This window comes from Tenrec ecaudatus, chromosome 8, assembly GCF_050624435.1.
Source record: "Tenrec ecaudatus isolate mTenEca1 chromosome 8, mTenEca1.hap1, whole genome shotgun sequence".
Lineage (NCBI taxonomy): Eukaryota > Metazoa > Chordata > Mammalia > Afrosoricida > Tenrecidae > Tenrec > Tenrec ecaudatus.
This window is the reverse complement of record NC_134537.1, coordinates 68,356,144-68,370,279: the sequence shown is the minus strand read 5'-3', so window position 1 is coordinate 68,370,279 and position 14,136 is coordinate 68,356,144. Positions and strand designations below refer to the sequence as shown.

The window sequence follows — 14,136 nt, the reverse complement described above, 5'->3', positions numbered from 1 at the left end:
TGTATGAGATTCAACTGATGTTTTGAATGTGTTGACTCTGTGCTCGACATTTGAAATGAGTTCAGGCTAATCATCTCCTGGGCTTGGGGTGAGCCATACTGTGGGGTACGTTGGTGACTGGAGAGCTCACTCTTCATCATCATGTACTTGACTTAACCAGCCGAAGGTGTTCTTCTAGTGACAACGAGAACTCGAGGGTGGATCCAAGCAGCGGGTGGATGCCTCTACAGCACGTGAGGGAAAGTAGCCGGAGGGTAAAGGGAGAAAGGGGTTCTCTCTCCTGCACATCAAGTTGTAGCACCTTCCACTTGGGTTACCGAATGCCGCTAGTGAGTGGAGAGATGCACCCATGTATAGTTATTTGTTATTCTTGTCTCGAATTGTCACACAATTTATAAAAATATAAATAACAAAATGTAGATTGGGTTCCATCTCAAGAGGTGTTTCTTGTTGTCCTCTGAGAACAAGGTGGATACGTTAGGTCTTTCCAAGCCTATCCAACATAGCTGATTGGAAGTCAGACCATCAATTAGAAAGAAAGAAAGGAAGGGCAAAGAGAGAGAAGTCATTCTTGCAAGGAGCTCAGCAAACTGAGGCGACCCGAAGCATTCCACTGTGTCTGCACACGGAACACGGCAGCACGGCCTCGCCAGTGGAGAAAGTGAGACAAAAATCACCGGGAAGGGGCAAACTGTACAAGCATCTTGTTAAAAAGAAAGAAAAAATGGTAAAAGTGGCAGCATTCTGTCCTTAAAGTCTGGTCTGGGCCTCCGGGATGTAGATCTCTATGCTGTCAGCCCGCTCGCTGGCGGAATTCTGTCGGAAGGATGCTGCCCTCTTGGCAGCCATGAGGCGTCTTCGAGCTTCTTGACGTTGTCTGTCAGGCAGGTCCAGGGACTTTTCTCTTGTAATAGGAAATTTCCCTTTGGGGGGCTTCTTTGGTATTGGAGGGGGGACCTTTCTCTCTTCCTGAAAAGTAGCAAGCAAAAAATAGATCAATTACTGTGATGGTGTTGCATACCTTGGGAACACAATTAATGTCTCTCTCACACCCACAGTCCAAATTGATGGACAGAGACAAGCGAATTACAACAGTTAACATCTATTTTGTTGCTAGGCTGATAGTTAACACTCAGGCCTACTCATCTCTGACCACTGGTGAACACCCAGGAGGTGGCGCTCTTCAGCGGCACAGGGCGTCTGGAAGACCTGTCGGTGCTGTGGGCTTTCCCAACTGCACTCACGCAGACCAGCGTATGGAAGCGTACCGGGAAACGATTCCCGGGAAAGGCTGCCGTCCTCATGACATTAGCAGCATACATAATGAGTTTTCACTTTCTTGGTAAACAGATGCAAATAATTATTTTGACTGCTAGCCAATACTCTGATATGAATCACATCCAAATATGTCTATGTCTTTCCCAGGAAGATTAGTGTCACAATTGTGTAACAAAGGAAGTATTTAAGGCTTTCAAGGTTCTGGTGAAAGGGTTGTTACTAAAACTGTGATTGCTACTTAAAGTCACTCCTAAATAAGTAACTGAGTTGGATCTACTGACTGGTTCTATTTCATCATGGAGTTAGGCCCGGAGCCCTGTAGAGGCAGAAAATAAACACGAGGAGAAGCAAACAACTGCCAGCAGCCCCTGTCGCACTGGAGCTGCGCGGAGTTGTCCTCTCTCCTTTACTCTGAGTTCGCACCCTGGGCTCCCCGGGCGAAGCGGGAAGGGCGGCTCTCAAAGTGTCCGCTTGTGCAATGTTGGCAGGGCCCCGAACAAATAGCGATCTGATTTCTACAGTACTGATCCTAGAAGGCGATAATAATACAAACTAAAATAAAGACTAAAAGAGAGGTATCCGATCTATTTCAGAACCAACATTGTTAATAACTTCGGTCAAAGTGTTTACACTTCTCAGGGAGTTACTGAAGAATGAAAACATCCTGGGTCCTGAAGGAGATCCATTTCGAGCTGTGTCTTCACATCTGTAAGTGCGATTTCTAGGCGAGCACTTGCTTTTTATTTAGCTTTATTTTTGTGCAAAAGGCTGTTGCCTTTTCAGTGATTTAAAAGATGCAAGTCTGCATCAGGAGAAAGTGATTTGATGAAGAAGTTGTTGATTTAGTTGCTTCAAAGTGAGGGCAAATTTGCACGATATTAAAGAGCAAATAGGTGTTGTCAGTAAATTGGATGTTTGCCACTTGTATTAGACATAGTTTGGTAATGTAGCAACTTCTACTTTAGTATCTGTGATAGGTAGATTTATTGTGCCAATAAGAACATGTGAGATTAGTAAGGTTGCAGTTTGATGGAAGGCAAAGAGATAAATGGCCCACCCCCATCTCTTTAGCTTTCTGGTGATTGGACCAGCATGCTGCAGCTTTAGCTAGTTTATTGTGCCAACCTGGCTGATAAACATATGTGGGGATAATTGAAGGGCAGAGAGATACATGGCTCAGTGAGCCTCGCCTTTCTAGTTCATGGGTCTCTTGCTTTATGATGGTCGGACCAGAGTGCAGCTGCCTTAGTCAGTTCCCTGCTTCAACTGACAAGGTTCACTTCTTGCAAGAGGCCCCCAAGAAGAAGCCACATGGACCTACCCCAATGCAGCTCTGGGTGCTGGAGCACCCGTGTGGAGACCCCTGCCAATGCTGAGATATTTACACATTCACTGACTCGGCATTCCTCCTGCAGTCGGCATCATTGCGTGTGTTTTGTGAGATGGAGGAGGACTTTGTGGATTGGTGTTGGACATATGGGTTAATAGGTTAATGTTGGACTTGTGGGCTTGGACAGCACTGGGTTGGGATGTTTTCTTGATGCGCACTTAACCTTTTTATAAAACTCTTTCTTATATGTGAGTTTCTGTGAACTTGTTTCTCCAAAGTACCCAGACTTAGAAAACCTGTATGCTACATTACCTATGGGCCAAGCCAATCAGTGGATTGTGCGCTAGAGCTTGAGGCTCCTTCAAGACCTGCTTGGTCATACTGCTGTTGCATACATTGCTTGAGCTTGAGGCTGGTGGATCCTTTCATATTGCCTTGCTTGAGTTCAATATCTCATCCAGGCCTACGTCACGAAGCTCCCAAGCTACTGACTACTGCTGTCCCACCCTGTTGTTTACTGCTTGTCGGCAGACTGCCTGTCTTGCCTGAAGGAGGACTCCACTGTCTGCTTCTGCGACCTTGGACCCAGCAGCCCATGTGAGTTGAAGGACTTCTAGTATATTAACTGTTTCACGAAAGTGAGTTGAACTGAGGCCTTTGCACCGCTGTGTGGACTAGTTAGCTGTTATATTCCTTCTTGCTGGATAAATGTATCTGCATATCTATGTCTATATCGTATGTACTTGGGAATAAGTCGACCCAAATATCAGCCGAAGTACCTAATTTCACCACAAAAACTGCATAAAAATGCCGAAAAACTCAGCTTATACATGATATATACGGTGTATATCTATAAAATTATGAGTGTCATGGTTTTATTTGTCAAGAGAACCCTGCCTAACATAATATCCAATTAGGATAACAATATGGAATAAATATTTATTTCACTCCAAAACCCAACAAAAGATTCCTGGGACTTACTGGTGTACCATCTGTGGCCTATGTATGATATATGCATGTCTGTGTTCACCTCACTCCATGATCTGCTGTGACTGGAAAGGGCGGTTGTCGGCTGTCCAGCCAAGCGTCCAGCATGGCGATCCATGTGGACACTCGGTAAACTTTAGGGAAGAGAGTCGATGATGGTGGTGACCTATATTGGGCTCTGATTCTAATGATCAAAACATACATCCTAAAGTTCAACATCATTTCCCCAAAGTAGGTTGGATTCATTTTCTTTATATATTTTTTAGTGTTTGTCTAGAGAAATCAGATTATGATTGCTCAGAATTCCTCTAAAATTCATTAGGAAATCAATGTACTATTTTTAATTCAGACCTATATATTCGCTCTGGGAGAAGTTAAATCATAAAGTTAAAATGCCCAACTCCAATCACAATTACAGAGTGTATTTGAGTATTATCATTATGTGCAAACTTAAAATTTTTTTTCTATGAAAAATCCTTTAAATACCATCAAAATAAAGATTTGATTAACATTATTCAGAAATACTAGATCCTTATAAGAAATGAAATTCGTAAGAAAAAAAGAAATGAAATTCTAGCTACAAATTTCCATGTAATTTTAGGCTGATGTCTCTCTGAATTGTGTACTTATAAGAAATAGAGCAAGAGACAACATGTTATTTATGATTATGATTTATGATTAGGACTCTAAATTTATGTGTCTTTCTATATGGACACACACACACGAGAGCATTTTATCCTGTGCTGTTAATCCGAAGCAGGGAAACGCACTGTCATCTAGCATTTGAAGCACACCATTTCTACCATTGGATTAGGTGCTCGGGTGCCAACAAACAGCAGTTTGTACAGAAATAACATGCCATGGCACAGTTACCTTTCTTTCGGGTGACTCTATTATCTTCCAGTCATTGAGCTTCAACTGGTGCAGTTCATCAAACTTCATGCTGACATCCTCGATGGAAAGCTGCAACATATCCCAGTACCCTGCGAGGTCCTGCGAAGTAGGCCGTGGCATGGCACTGGGATCCTGAAACACACATGCAGAACTTAGCAACATGAAGATCTCTCTCATGACACAGGGTTTGGAAGAGGCTGCCCTTCCCCCAAGCCCCCCTCTCAAGGAAGAGGATTGCAACAAGTATTACTAATTCAAATGGTGAGCTCAATATTTGGGATCAATAGCAGTTTACTCTCACACACGTATTTGCAGAGGCATAAAAACATAATACACATGCTTCTTGTTGTTATAGTTTAGAAATATATTACTAGAACCTATACATACTCGCAAATATTAAAAGTATTAAATGCTTGATAGTTGGAAGAAGTGGGCCTCTCTCTTCTGGTCACATGTTGGATTATCCAGAAGACAGGTCAACTGGGGCAGAAATTTCCACGGTTTGTAAACATTTAAAAACAGAGTGGGGAAAATCTCACTGCCACCGTGTTGATTCTAGCTCATCGTGACCCAGTCTAGGGCTTCTTGGCCTGCCAGTCATTACAGAAGCAGAGAGCTACATTTGTCTTCCACGCAAACGTTACTTGGTTTGAACTACCCACCTGCGGTTAGCAGTGCCAAGCACACCCAGAAGCACCACCACGCCTCAAGCAAAGCTGCTGTCATTGAGTTGGTTCTGGTTCATGGTGTTCCCAGGCCCGACGGGCTAGACTTGTGTCCCCAGGGTTTGCAGCAGGCATTAGGCCTTTGCTCTGCAGGGTCACTGAGCAGGCTCCAACCATCAGCCATAGGTCTAGCAAGCAAGTGCAAGCCGTTTGAGCCACTTGTAGTATTTGAGCTTGCAAACTCTGCGTTATCCGTGCACATATTTCTGAGTGTTGTTGCTCGATGCCGGCAGCCAGCTTCGACTCATAGCGACTCCGTGGACAGTGGAAGGCAAGACAGCCTGGGCCCGTGCGATCCTCACAATGGCTACATTTGAATCCATTGTTGTGGCCACGGTGTCAATTTCTCTCCTCGAGGGTCTTTCTCTTTTTCCCGGAGGTCTTTGTCCTGGAACTGGCGATGAAGTGTCCTCATTCCCACCTCCAAAGAGCACCCTGCCTGGGCTGCTCTCCAGTTGTTTGTTCTTCGGGCAGTTTCCTCGTCATTCAGTAGGAGGCGCTCTCAGAGGGCTGGCTACCTCCTCCGGCGCAGACATTTCTGGTGAGTGTGCATTTTACATGAGTGTGCTTTCAATGCGCAGCTCTTGCTTATGCAGAAACAGTTCACATTAAAGATAATATGAATTTGTATGTGGTTTAGATGAAATTTTCTTTAATATGCTTTGTCATTCATATAAAAATCATAACTTTTTTTTTTTGCAGAGTGCTTTGCGGTTATCCACTTCTGGAAACGTGAGTGTGCACTTGTCACTACCCCCACCCCCACCCGCACCCCCCGCACCACGCATCCGTGTTGAAGGGCAGAGAAGTGGAAAGGAGTGCGAACAAGACTGCCAGGAATTACCATCTCACTCAATCCGGCAGAACCAGATGGTAAGCAGCATTAACAGTGCAGGTGAGAGAGCCAAGCTTTTTGCCCGATACACCTTTAACATCTATAAAATATCCTCTATGTTCTCATCCAAAGTGAACTCTTGAGAACCGGAATTACAAAGCTGTGCCCTGTGAAGACAGTTCTCTTTGCGAACCACAAGAGGGCAACCTCTTGCTGTTGAAATATTTACAAGGCAGGCTAGCTCAGTCTGATCACTGTTTATTTAATGAGGCTCCTGAGCAAGTGAGATCAGTTCTGACCTGGAGGAAAGGTAGACAACTGGGCTTTGAGTTTTTCATTTCCTAGTATTGACCCTGAATTCAACCTTGATGGCGAAGAAAAACAAAACAGAGCATCTTGCAATTAGGGCCACGTTCTCTACGGCTGCCAGAACAAGAAGTATATTAAGCTTCAACTGTCACAGGAAGGGGTTAGGCTGGGTGTAAGGAAGAGCTTTCTCGCATCAAAAGAAATACTGTTAAATACTAATGTGAGTTTCCATGGGAGGCTTATGTTTCTTTCTTTTAGAAGACCTCACAGATTCAACTTTAAAAAATATCTATGCCAGAAGAATGACCAGATCTGTTTGAGGAAAGTACACCTGGATCGATCCTTAGAAGCCATAAGGGCAGGCTCCCCTCTTGTGCTCTGCACATGCTGGCAGGGGTCGGGTTCCCAGAGAAGGCGTCTGTGTGGTTGAAGAGGGCCGGTGGAAGAGAGGAAGCCCCTCAATACATTTGATTGGCGCAGTGGCTGTAACAATGGGCTCAAACATAACAAGTGTGAAGAAAGCCCAGGCAATGTCTCATTCTCTTGAACATTCTTTGACCCCACTCCACAGCACCTAACAACAACAACAATGTCAAAAGGAAGCAAAACGGCGTCTCTTCTTTCCCTCTTCATTCTCAAAGATTGGATCATTTTGCCTCTCGATTCCAAGAGAAAATTCCAAAGCTGCATTTTCATCAAAGCAGCTCTTCCTTGGATTAATCTCAAAGTAGAGGATTGGACTGTATTGCAATAATTTCCATACTTATTATTTGGTTTCTTGCCTTCTATTTTTTTAAAATTTCAATTGAGTAGGGGTTGGTGTGTATCGATTTGATAATCAGATACACTAGACACACTGATATGTTTACAAATGTATTAAAAGCATGAATGGTTGTTCCCTGTCCCCTCCCTACCATATGCCTCCATTCCATTGCGGTCATTTGCTATCCGTGTATATCCTTGACCCCAGTATCTGGATTTGATTTGATGTGAAATGAATGGTCACATGTTCTGGAGCACAGCATTGCTCTGTGCACCAGCGGTGTCCTGAGAGTGTGAAGAAACTCCTGCTGGAACCTAACATCTTGTTAAGGTACAAATTCAGCTTTAGGCGGTCTGAATGAGTTGATCTCTAGGCAGCCAGTCTTAGAATCACACATTTGCAGCAATTGGTTCAGTATTATCTGCATACAGTTTAGTTCTTAGCATGAGGAGCATCTTCTATGTTTTGTTCATTCTAAATATCTGATAGGAGTTCGCATTCTCTACAATCATTCTTGTGATTTAAAACTTAGTCAGTCAGTTACTGTGAGAACAATTCCAACTCCCAAGGACCCAAGCCCACGTGTGTCACCCTGGGGCTGTGCTCTATAGGCCTTGCAATGTGGTTTTCTTCCCAGAAGTGGAGTAAGAGAAGTCTCTTACAAGGTGCCTCACAGTGAACTTGAATCTCCAACCTTTCACTCTGTAGTCAATGGTGTTAACACTTTGCATGATTCCAGTCCTTCATTTAAAACTAACCAAAACCCAGTGCCACAGAGTTAGTTCTGACCAATAGGAGTTCTGAGGCTGTAAACTCCCTGGGGCAGACAACATTATCTTTCTTGTGCAGTGGCAAGAGGGTTTGAACTTTGACCTTCAGGTGAGCAGTTTAACACTTACCTGTCACCACCGCCAGGGTTAGTCCTCATTTGCAACTAAATATCTACGTAAAAGTTCCCACATATATCAAGGGTACTCTATATTATGGGCAGCTTGACTTTGATGAGCAAGGCATCTGCTTATAATTTCAGTATTTCTCTCCTGCCAGCCGTAGGCAAGACCATGTCATTGGCTGCACACCTCCATGATACGATCGCCGAGGACAAACGGGTGCATAAGCAAATGTGGCGAAGAAAGCTGATGGTGCCTGGCTATCAAAAGAGATAGTGACTGGGGTCTTAAAGGCTTGAAGTTGAATAAGCGGCCATCTTGCTCAGAAGCAACAAAGACCACATGGAAGAAGCACACCAGCCTGTGCGATCACGAGGTGCCAAAAGGATCAGGTATAAGGCATCATAAAAAAAAAAAAAATCTTACCATAGTGAATGAAGGGGGAAGTGCAGAGTGGAGACCCAAAGCCCATTTGTCGGCCACTGGAGACCCCTCACAGAGGGGTCTAGGGGAGGAGATGAGTCAGTCAGGGTGCGATGTAGCACCGATGAAGAATACAGTTTTCCTCCAGATCCTGGATGCTTCCCGCCCCCCCCACCCCCAACTACCATGATCCGAATTCTACCTTGCAAGTCTGGATAGAGCAGAGGTTGTACACTGGTGCATATAGGAGCTGGAGGCACAGGGAATCCAGGGTGGATGATACCTTCAGAACCAGGGTGTGAGGGGCGATAGTAGGAGAGTAGAGGGTGAGTGGGTTGGAAAGGGGGAACTGATTACAAGGATCTACATGTGACCTCCTCCCTGGGGGATGGACAACAGAAGGGGGTGAAGGGAGACGCCGGATAGGGCAAGATATGACAAATAATAATCTATAAATTATCAAGGGCTCATGAGGGAGGGGGAAGCGGGGAGGGAGGGGAAAAAAAGAGGACCTGATACAAAGGGCTTAAGTGGAGAGCAAATGCTTTGAAAATGATTAGGACAAAGAATGTACAGATGTGCTTTATACAATTGATGTATGTATATGTATGGATTGTGATAAGAGTTGTATGAACCCCTAATAAAATGTTAAAAAAAAAAAGATAGGCCCTTGCCCCCACCCAGCCCACTTCTCCCAAACAAATGTTTTAGATATTTTTGAACTAATATTGGGTGGAAGCCAAAAAGAGTAAGTAGCTAAGTTGGATATTTCAAAACTCAGAAAGAGTTCTTTGAAGGTTAAGAATAAAGTTAAAAAAAAAAAAAGACCAAATTAGCAGTAGATAGTTTTAAGTCTAGTAATTGCTCCTCTTCCGGGAACAAGGAGCCCTGGCGGGTTGGTCCCTGGGCTGCGAACAACAGCTGCTCACCCCCCAGTGGCTCCTCCAGAGAAAGGAGGCTCTCAGCTCCCGTGAATATTCCGGCCTCAGAAGCCTCGTGCAAGAGTCCTACTCTGCTCTCTGGGATTTCTGAGTTGGAAGTGACTCAGTGGCAGTAGGAGGGTAGGTCAGAGGGGAAACGAATATTTTATAGGCTGAAATAAGTATCATACCTCAGATTAAAAATACCTAAAGACAGTGAATTACCTATGCTTGCCAGACTGTATAATTTGTATTTGTAGCCCCTTAGCAGCCTAAAGATAATAATTAAATAGATATTGGAGGAGGCAGGAGCGTTAATTGTAATCATGATAATTAAATGTTTATGTAGCTATGTTTCTTTGAAAAAATTCAAAACTTGTCCCTCTTCTTTAAATGTTGACTGTCACTTTCTTTCATACATGCTATGCTGTTGGTAGTGCTTGAAATTGCAAGCTGAACTTTACTGGTGACAGTTGGCAAATATTAGCAGAAAACATAATTTTTAAGAATCCTAATTAAAATAGATGAACTGGCAGTTTAGATGTGTTAGTACTTTCTTTGATGTGGAGGAACATTCTATGAATTTACACTTTTTTTGTGCAAATTCAAAAACACAGGAAATGGTATCAGAGAGCATCGCTGATATGAGAGGCCTGCTGTCAGTTGCCATGGAGTTGGTGCTAACTCTTGGGGCCCAGGAGCAGAGGAGAGCTGCTTCCGCAGCCGAGCCGAGCCAAGCACCAGGCTGGCTTGCTACAGTCTGTCGTGGTGGGCTAGAGGTGCCACTCGGTTAATCGTGGCGTTCTGAACGACGTGTGTCACTCAGGAGCTTCTCATAAGAGGCCTAGAAGAGGACTCCCTTCTACTTTAGTGAAAATATTTGGTCTGATAAAATGCTCAGTGTATCCACAGGGAAAGTGGGACCAGACTTCAACCCAGTGTCGCAAGGTGTGAATGCAATATCCCGGCGTGGAGTAGGGAACCAGTGGAGAGGTCTGGGAGGCTGGCCCCAGCACCATAAATTAAGTGGATTCCTGGCCCTCCCCCGAAAAGAATTTCTTCCAAAGGACGACATTGACTCTGCAGCTCCGGGAGATGAACATATCTCATCAGAGCACACGGGAGAAGATGAAGGGGCAGGAGGAGAGAGTGGAGCACAGCCTGGCCCACCAGGCCGTGATGATGATGTTCCTGAGTAGAGCAGCCAGTCCACAGAGAGAACAACATGGCTGGCCCCACTATGAGAAATGATGCCAATCAGTGACTAAGGGCGATACAGGGGACTGCACCGGAGACACAGTGTGGGAATTGCACCTGACCTGATCCCACCACACCGAGGCAAATCACTGGGGGAGTGCAGCGGAACAGCAAGGGAATGGAGTGGCAAGGTCCCCAGGGAATGCTGGAAGTGGACTTTGGGGCCAGGGCGTGGTGCCCCAAGACTGGACTGGAAAATGCTCCTAAGGGCCAGCAAACGATCCCTGAACTAACTACAACCTTTTCTCTTGTGAAAAAAAAAAATGCTCAGTGTAAAATTGTAAAACAACTTGCAAACAAATTTCAATACCATTTAGTTATTTTGCTAAATGAAACTGAGAAAACATTTTCTTTAATTAGATATAAAAAGGTATACATGATATGAATGTATAGTTTTCTATATATACAGTTCATACATACATATGGGTATGTGCACATCACTCTCTCACTCATTACCAGCGAGTCCATTCTGACACACAGAGACCCTATAGGACCGAGTAGAACCAACACTGTGGGTTTCCAAGACCGTAAAATCTATACAAGATTAGAAAACCTGGTATTTTTTTTCACATGAACTGTTGGTGGTTTTGAACTCCACCAACTGAAAGTATAACTACAATGTTACCTGGACTTCTCTGTGAGTGTACCTGTGTATCTCCATTGTTACTGAGTCTATTCCAATTCACCAAGATTCTCTGGAGAGTTTCCAAGGCTGCTTATATTGAGGTGAGCAGACAGCCTCATCTTCTCTCCCCGAGTGGCTTGTCAGTTTGAACCATTAATCTTGTGGCTTTCAGCTCAATGCCACACACACAGATCCACATATCATATCTATCTATCTATCTATCTATCTATCTATCTATCTATCTATCTATCTATCTATCTATCTATCATCATGTATGACAACTAAAAGAAAAATGTATTTTATGTCTACATATATATGTATACACAGAGACATAAAATCAATGCACACATAAAGTTTATATACATAAAAACGTTTGTACACACAAACATATACTTCTCTTCACTTTTGATTGGCAGGATCGGGTGTCCTCAAACTATGGTCCGTGGGCCACATGTGGCCTGATGAGTGCATTTATCCAGCCCACCGGGTGTTTTTGCCCTGTTTGGTTTTTTGCTTTATAATAAGATATGTGCAATATGCATAGGAATTTGTTCATAGTTTTTTTTTTTTTAACTATAGTCCGGCCATCCAATGGGTCTGAGAGACAGAGAACTGGCCCCATTTAAAAAGTTTGAGGACCCCTGCCAGGATGATCAGTGCCAAGCTTAATGCTACTCACTACCTTGGAGTCAAAGCTTACTCAAAGCGACCACCTGTGGTTTTCTGAGCCTGTAACTGTTTGCCCGAATCTAAAGCCCACATTTTCTCCTTCAGAGCTGCTGGTGGTTTTGAACTGTGGTCACGAGTATTACAGCCCAGTGCGTGGCCACCACAGCACCAAGGCTTAATGTAAACTTGTTGCAATTAATCTTAGGTCCATAGTATATTTTTTTCATTCCCAGTTATAAATTTTAATACTTAAATTCTTTATAAAATATTGACTTAATCTCTTTCCATATAGTCATCTGTTTTATGCCTTTGGTTTGAAGCCACTTCAGATTGTTATTTTGATTAGTCCTTGCAGGGGCAGTGAATTATTTACTGTGACTCTTGTACTGTAACTCTCGTCAAATTAGATTTTCCTGCATGGGTCTGGGTAAGAAACTGGGAGAAGACACGATAGGATTCACCTGTAATTGTTAACATGATTCATTGAATTGCCCTTGCACCGGGTATAAAGTTGGTCCTCTGAGAAGAAGAGGGATCTGATTACTAACAAGAGCCAGGAGTGGAACACCTCTTCTGGAACTTAAACTCCTGCACAGTGAAACTTCTGGATCCAGAAGATGGCAGAGCCAGAAGCCAGAGCATGAAACAGAGTGGTGGACTTCTCAACCCACAACAGGTAAAGCTGAGTGCTTTTGAGTAGGAGGTTTGCTTGTGGAGTAGGGTGCCTCTGGGCACTTAATTGGGGGAGCTGTGCTTGAGGAGGTGAAGCTGAGTGCCTTCAGACTGAGGCTTACTGGAGTGGGGGTGACTCTGGGCACTTAATTCAAGGAGCTGGGTTTGTTGACCTGCGGAGCTTGGGAATATCTTCGGGCTGAGGCCCACACTTGGGTGGCATGTCTTCCCAATATGAACAACAGAATCTTGTGTATTTCTTCTCACTTGCATCATAACCTGTTAACTTCCTTAATACATCTTATAATTGTTAGTATTGCCTGGAGTTCGGTATGGCCGTTGGGAGGAATTATGGAACTCCGTAAATACAGAGTATTGTTTAAGATAGAGAACAGGCACAGGAACAATTCACTTTTCATCTCGTTTTATGAGACTGATAGAAGCTCTGGTTGCACAGGTGCAACCTCACACCGCTGGGAAGATCTATTTCCTGTCCTCCTCTCAGTGTCACGGCACCCTCCCTCCCTGGACTCTGCAGGATCTCTGCCTGGACTGAACTTCTAGACGTGGGCTCACCTCCCACAATGGAAAGCATCCCTTCATGATACACTTGTTCTATATTTTGAAAAAGTGTAGGGACTCTTTAAGCACGAATAAAGCAATGTGAAACTCCATAGAATAGACATTCATCATCTTGGTCACAAGAAGCTGATGGGGTCTGAGGATTCACTTACCATATTCTGTTGGCAAAGCCAATAAAATTGCTGGAATTTCTGGGACATAAGAAGCTGGGCACTCCCAACAGCACTCCTGATTTTACCGAGAACTGTTAAAAAAAAAAAAAAGAAAAAAGTTTAAATAGATCAATTAGAAAACGGAAGCAAAAGCATCACACAAAGGTAATACATTATCATTGGCACAGCCATTCTTCTTCTTTATATTGATCATTAAAAACTTGACTTTATTGTGAGAAACATTCCACAACGATTTCTTTAGTCTGTCCATTCCACAATCATTGGAGACATTCACTGAGGACTGATGTCCATTACACAGATCTGATTCTTCAGTACTGGTAAACCTTTAGCTTAGAAACATGATGTATACTGAAGGACATTTCCTTATCTGGGGTATCATGACATGATTAGTATCGATGCTAAGATGAGCTTGATGTTACAACAGCATTTGTGAATAAAAAAGTCAGTACTTTCTATTTTCTGTTAGAGAAAATGTGACCGCATTCATTTTCAGTAAAACACACTGATATATGGTATCTCATTGTATTCAATGAAAATGCTCAGCGGAATGTGGGCAATTAGATCACAGCAACTGCCGTGATAGAATGTCACATAAAAAATGAGTGAGTAATGTAGAAAGAAGTCTCACAGTAGGATGGCAGCACAACCAAGAAGAGCAGCCAGCTCGCTGCTCCTCAAGTCTTTCCCAGCGTTGAGCCCTTGCACTACCAAGTACCCCATGAAACCCCTGACTCTTTGGGAGTCAACACAAGAACCACACGTTACCAAGGTACACTGGTGTCATGTTAGACTCTCTGATTGGTT

General features: G+C 43.7%; 1 protein-coding gene across 1 annotated transcript in view; it reads right to left on the bottom strand.

The window, feature by feature from the left end:
• Positions 1-750: 750 nt before the first annotated feature.
• Positions 751-14,136, bottom strand: part of DLGAP2 (DLG associated protein 2) — a 287,488-nt gene continuing 274,102 nt past the window's right edge. Inside the window, exons 12-14 of the mRNA XM_075557186.1 lie at positions 13,312-13,403; positions 4,469-4,621; positions 751-969 (exon numbers count right to left, since the gene is read on the bottom strand). Of these exons, the coding sequence (XP_075413301.1) occupies positions 751-969; positions 4,469-4,621; positions 13,312-13,403 (464 nt within the window). The remainder of the gene's footprint in view (positions 970-4,468; positions 4,622-13,311; positions 13,404-14,136) is intronic.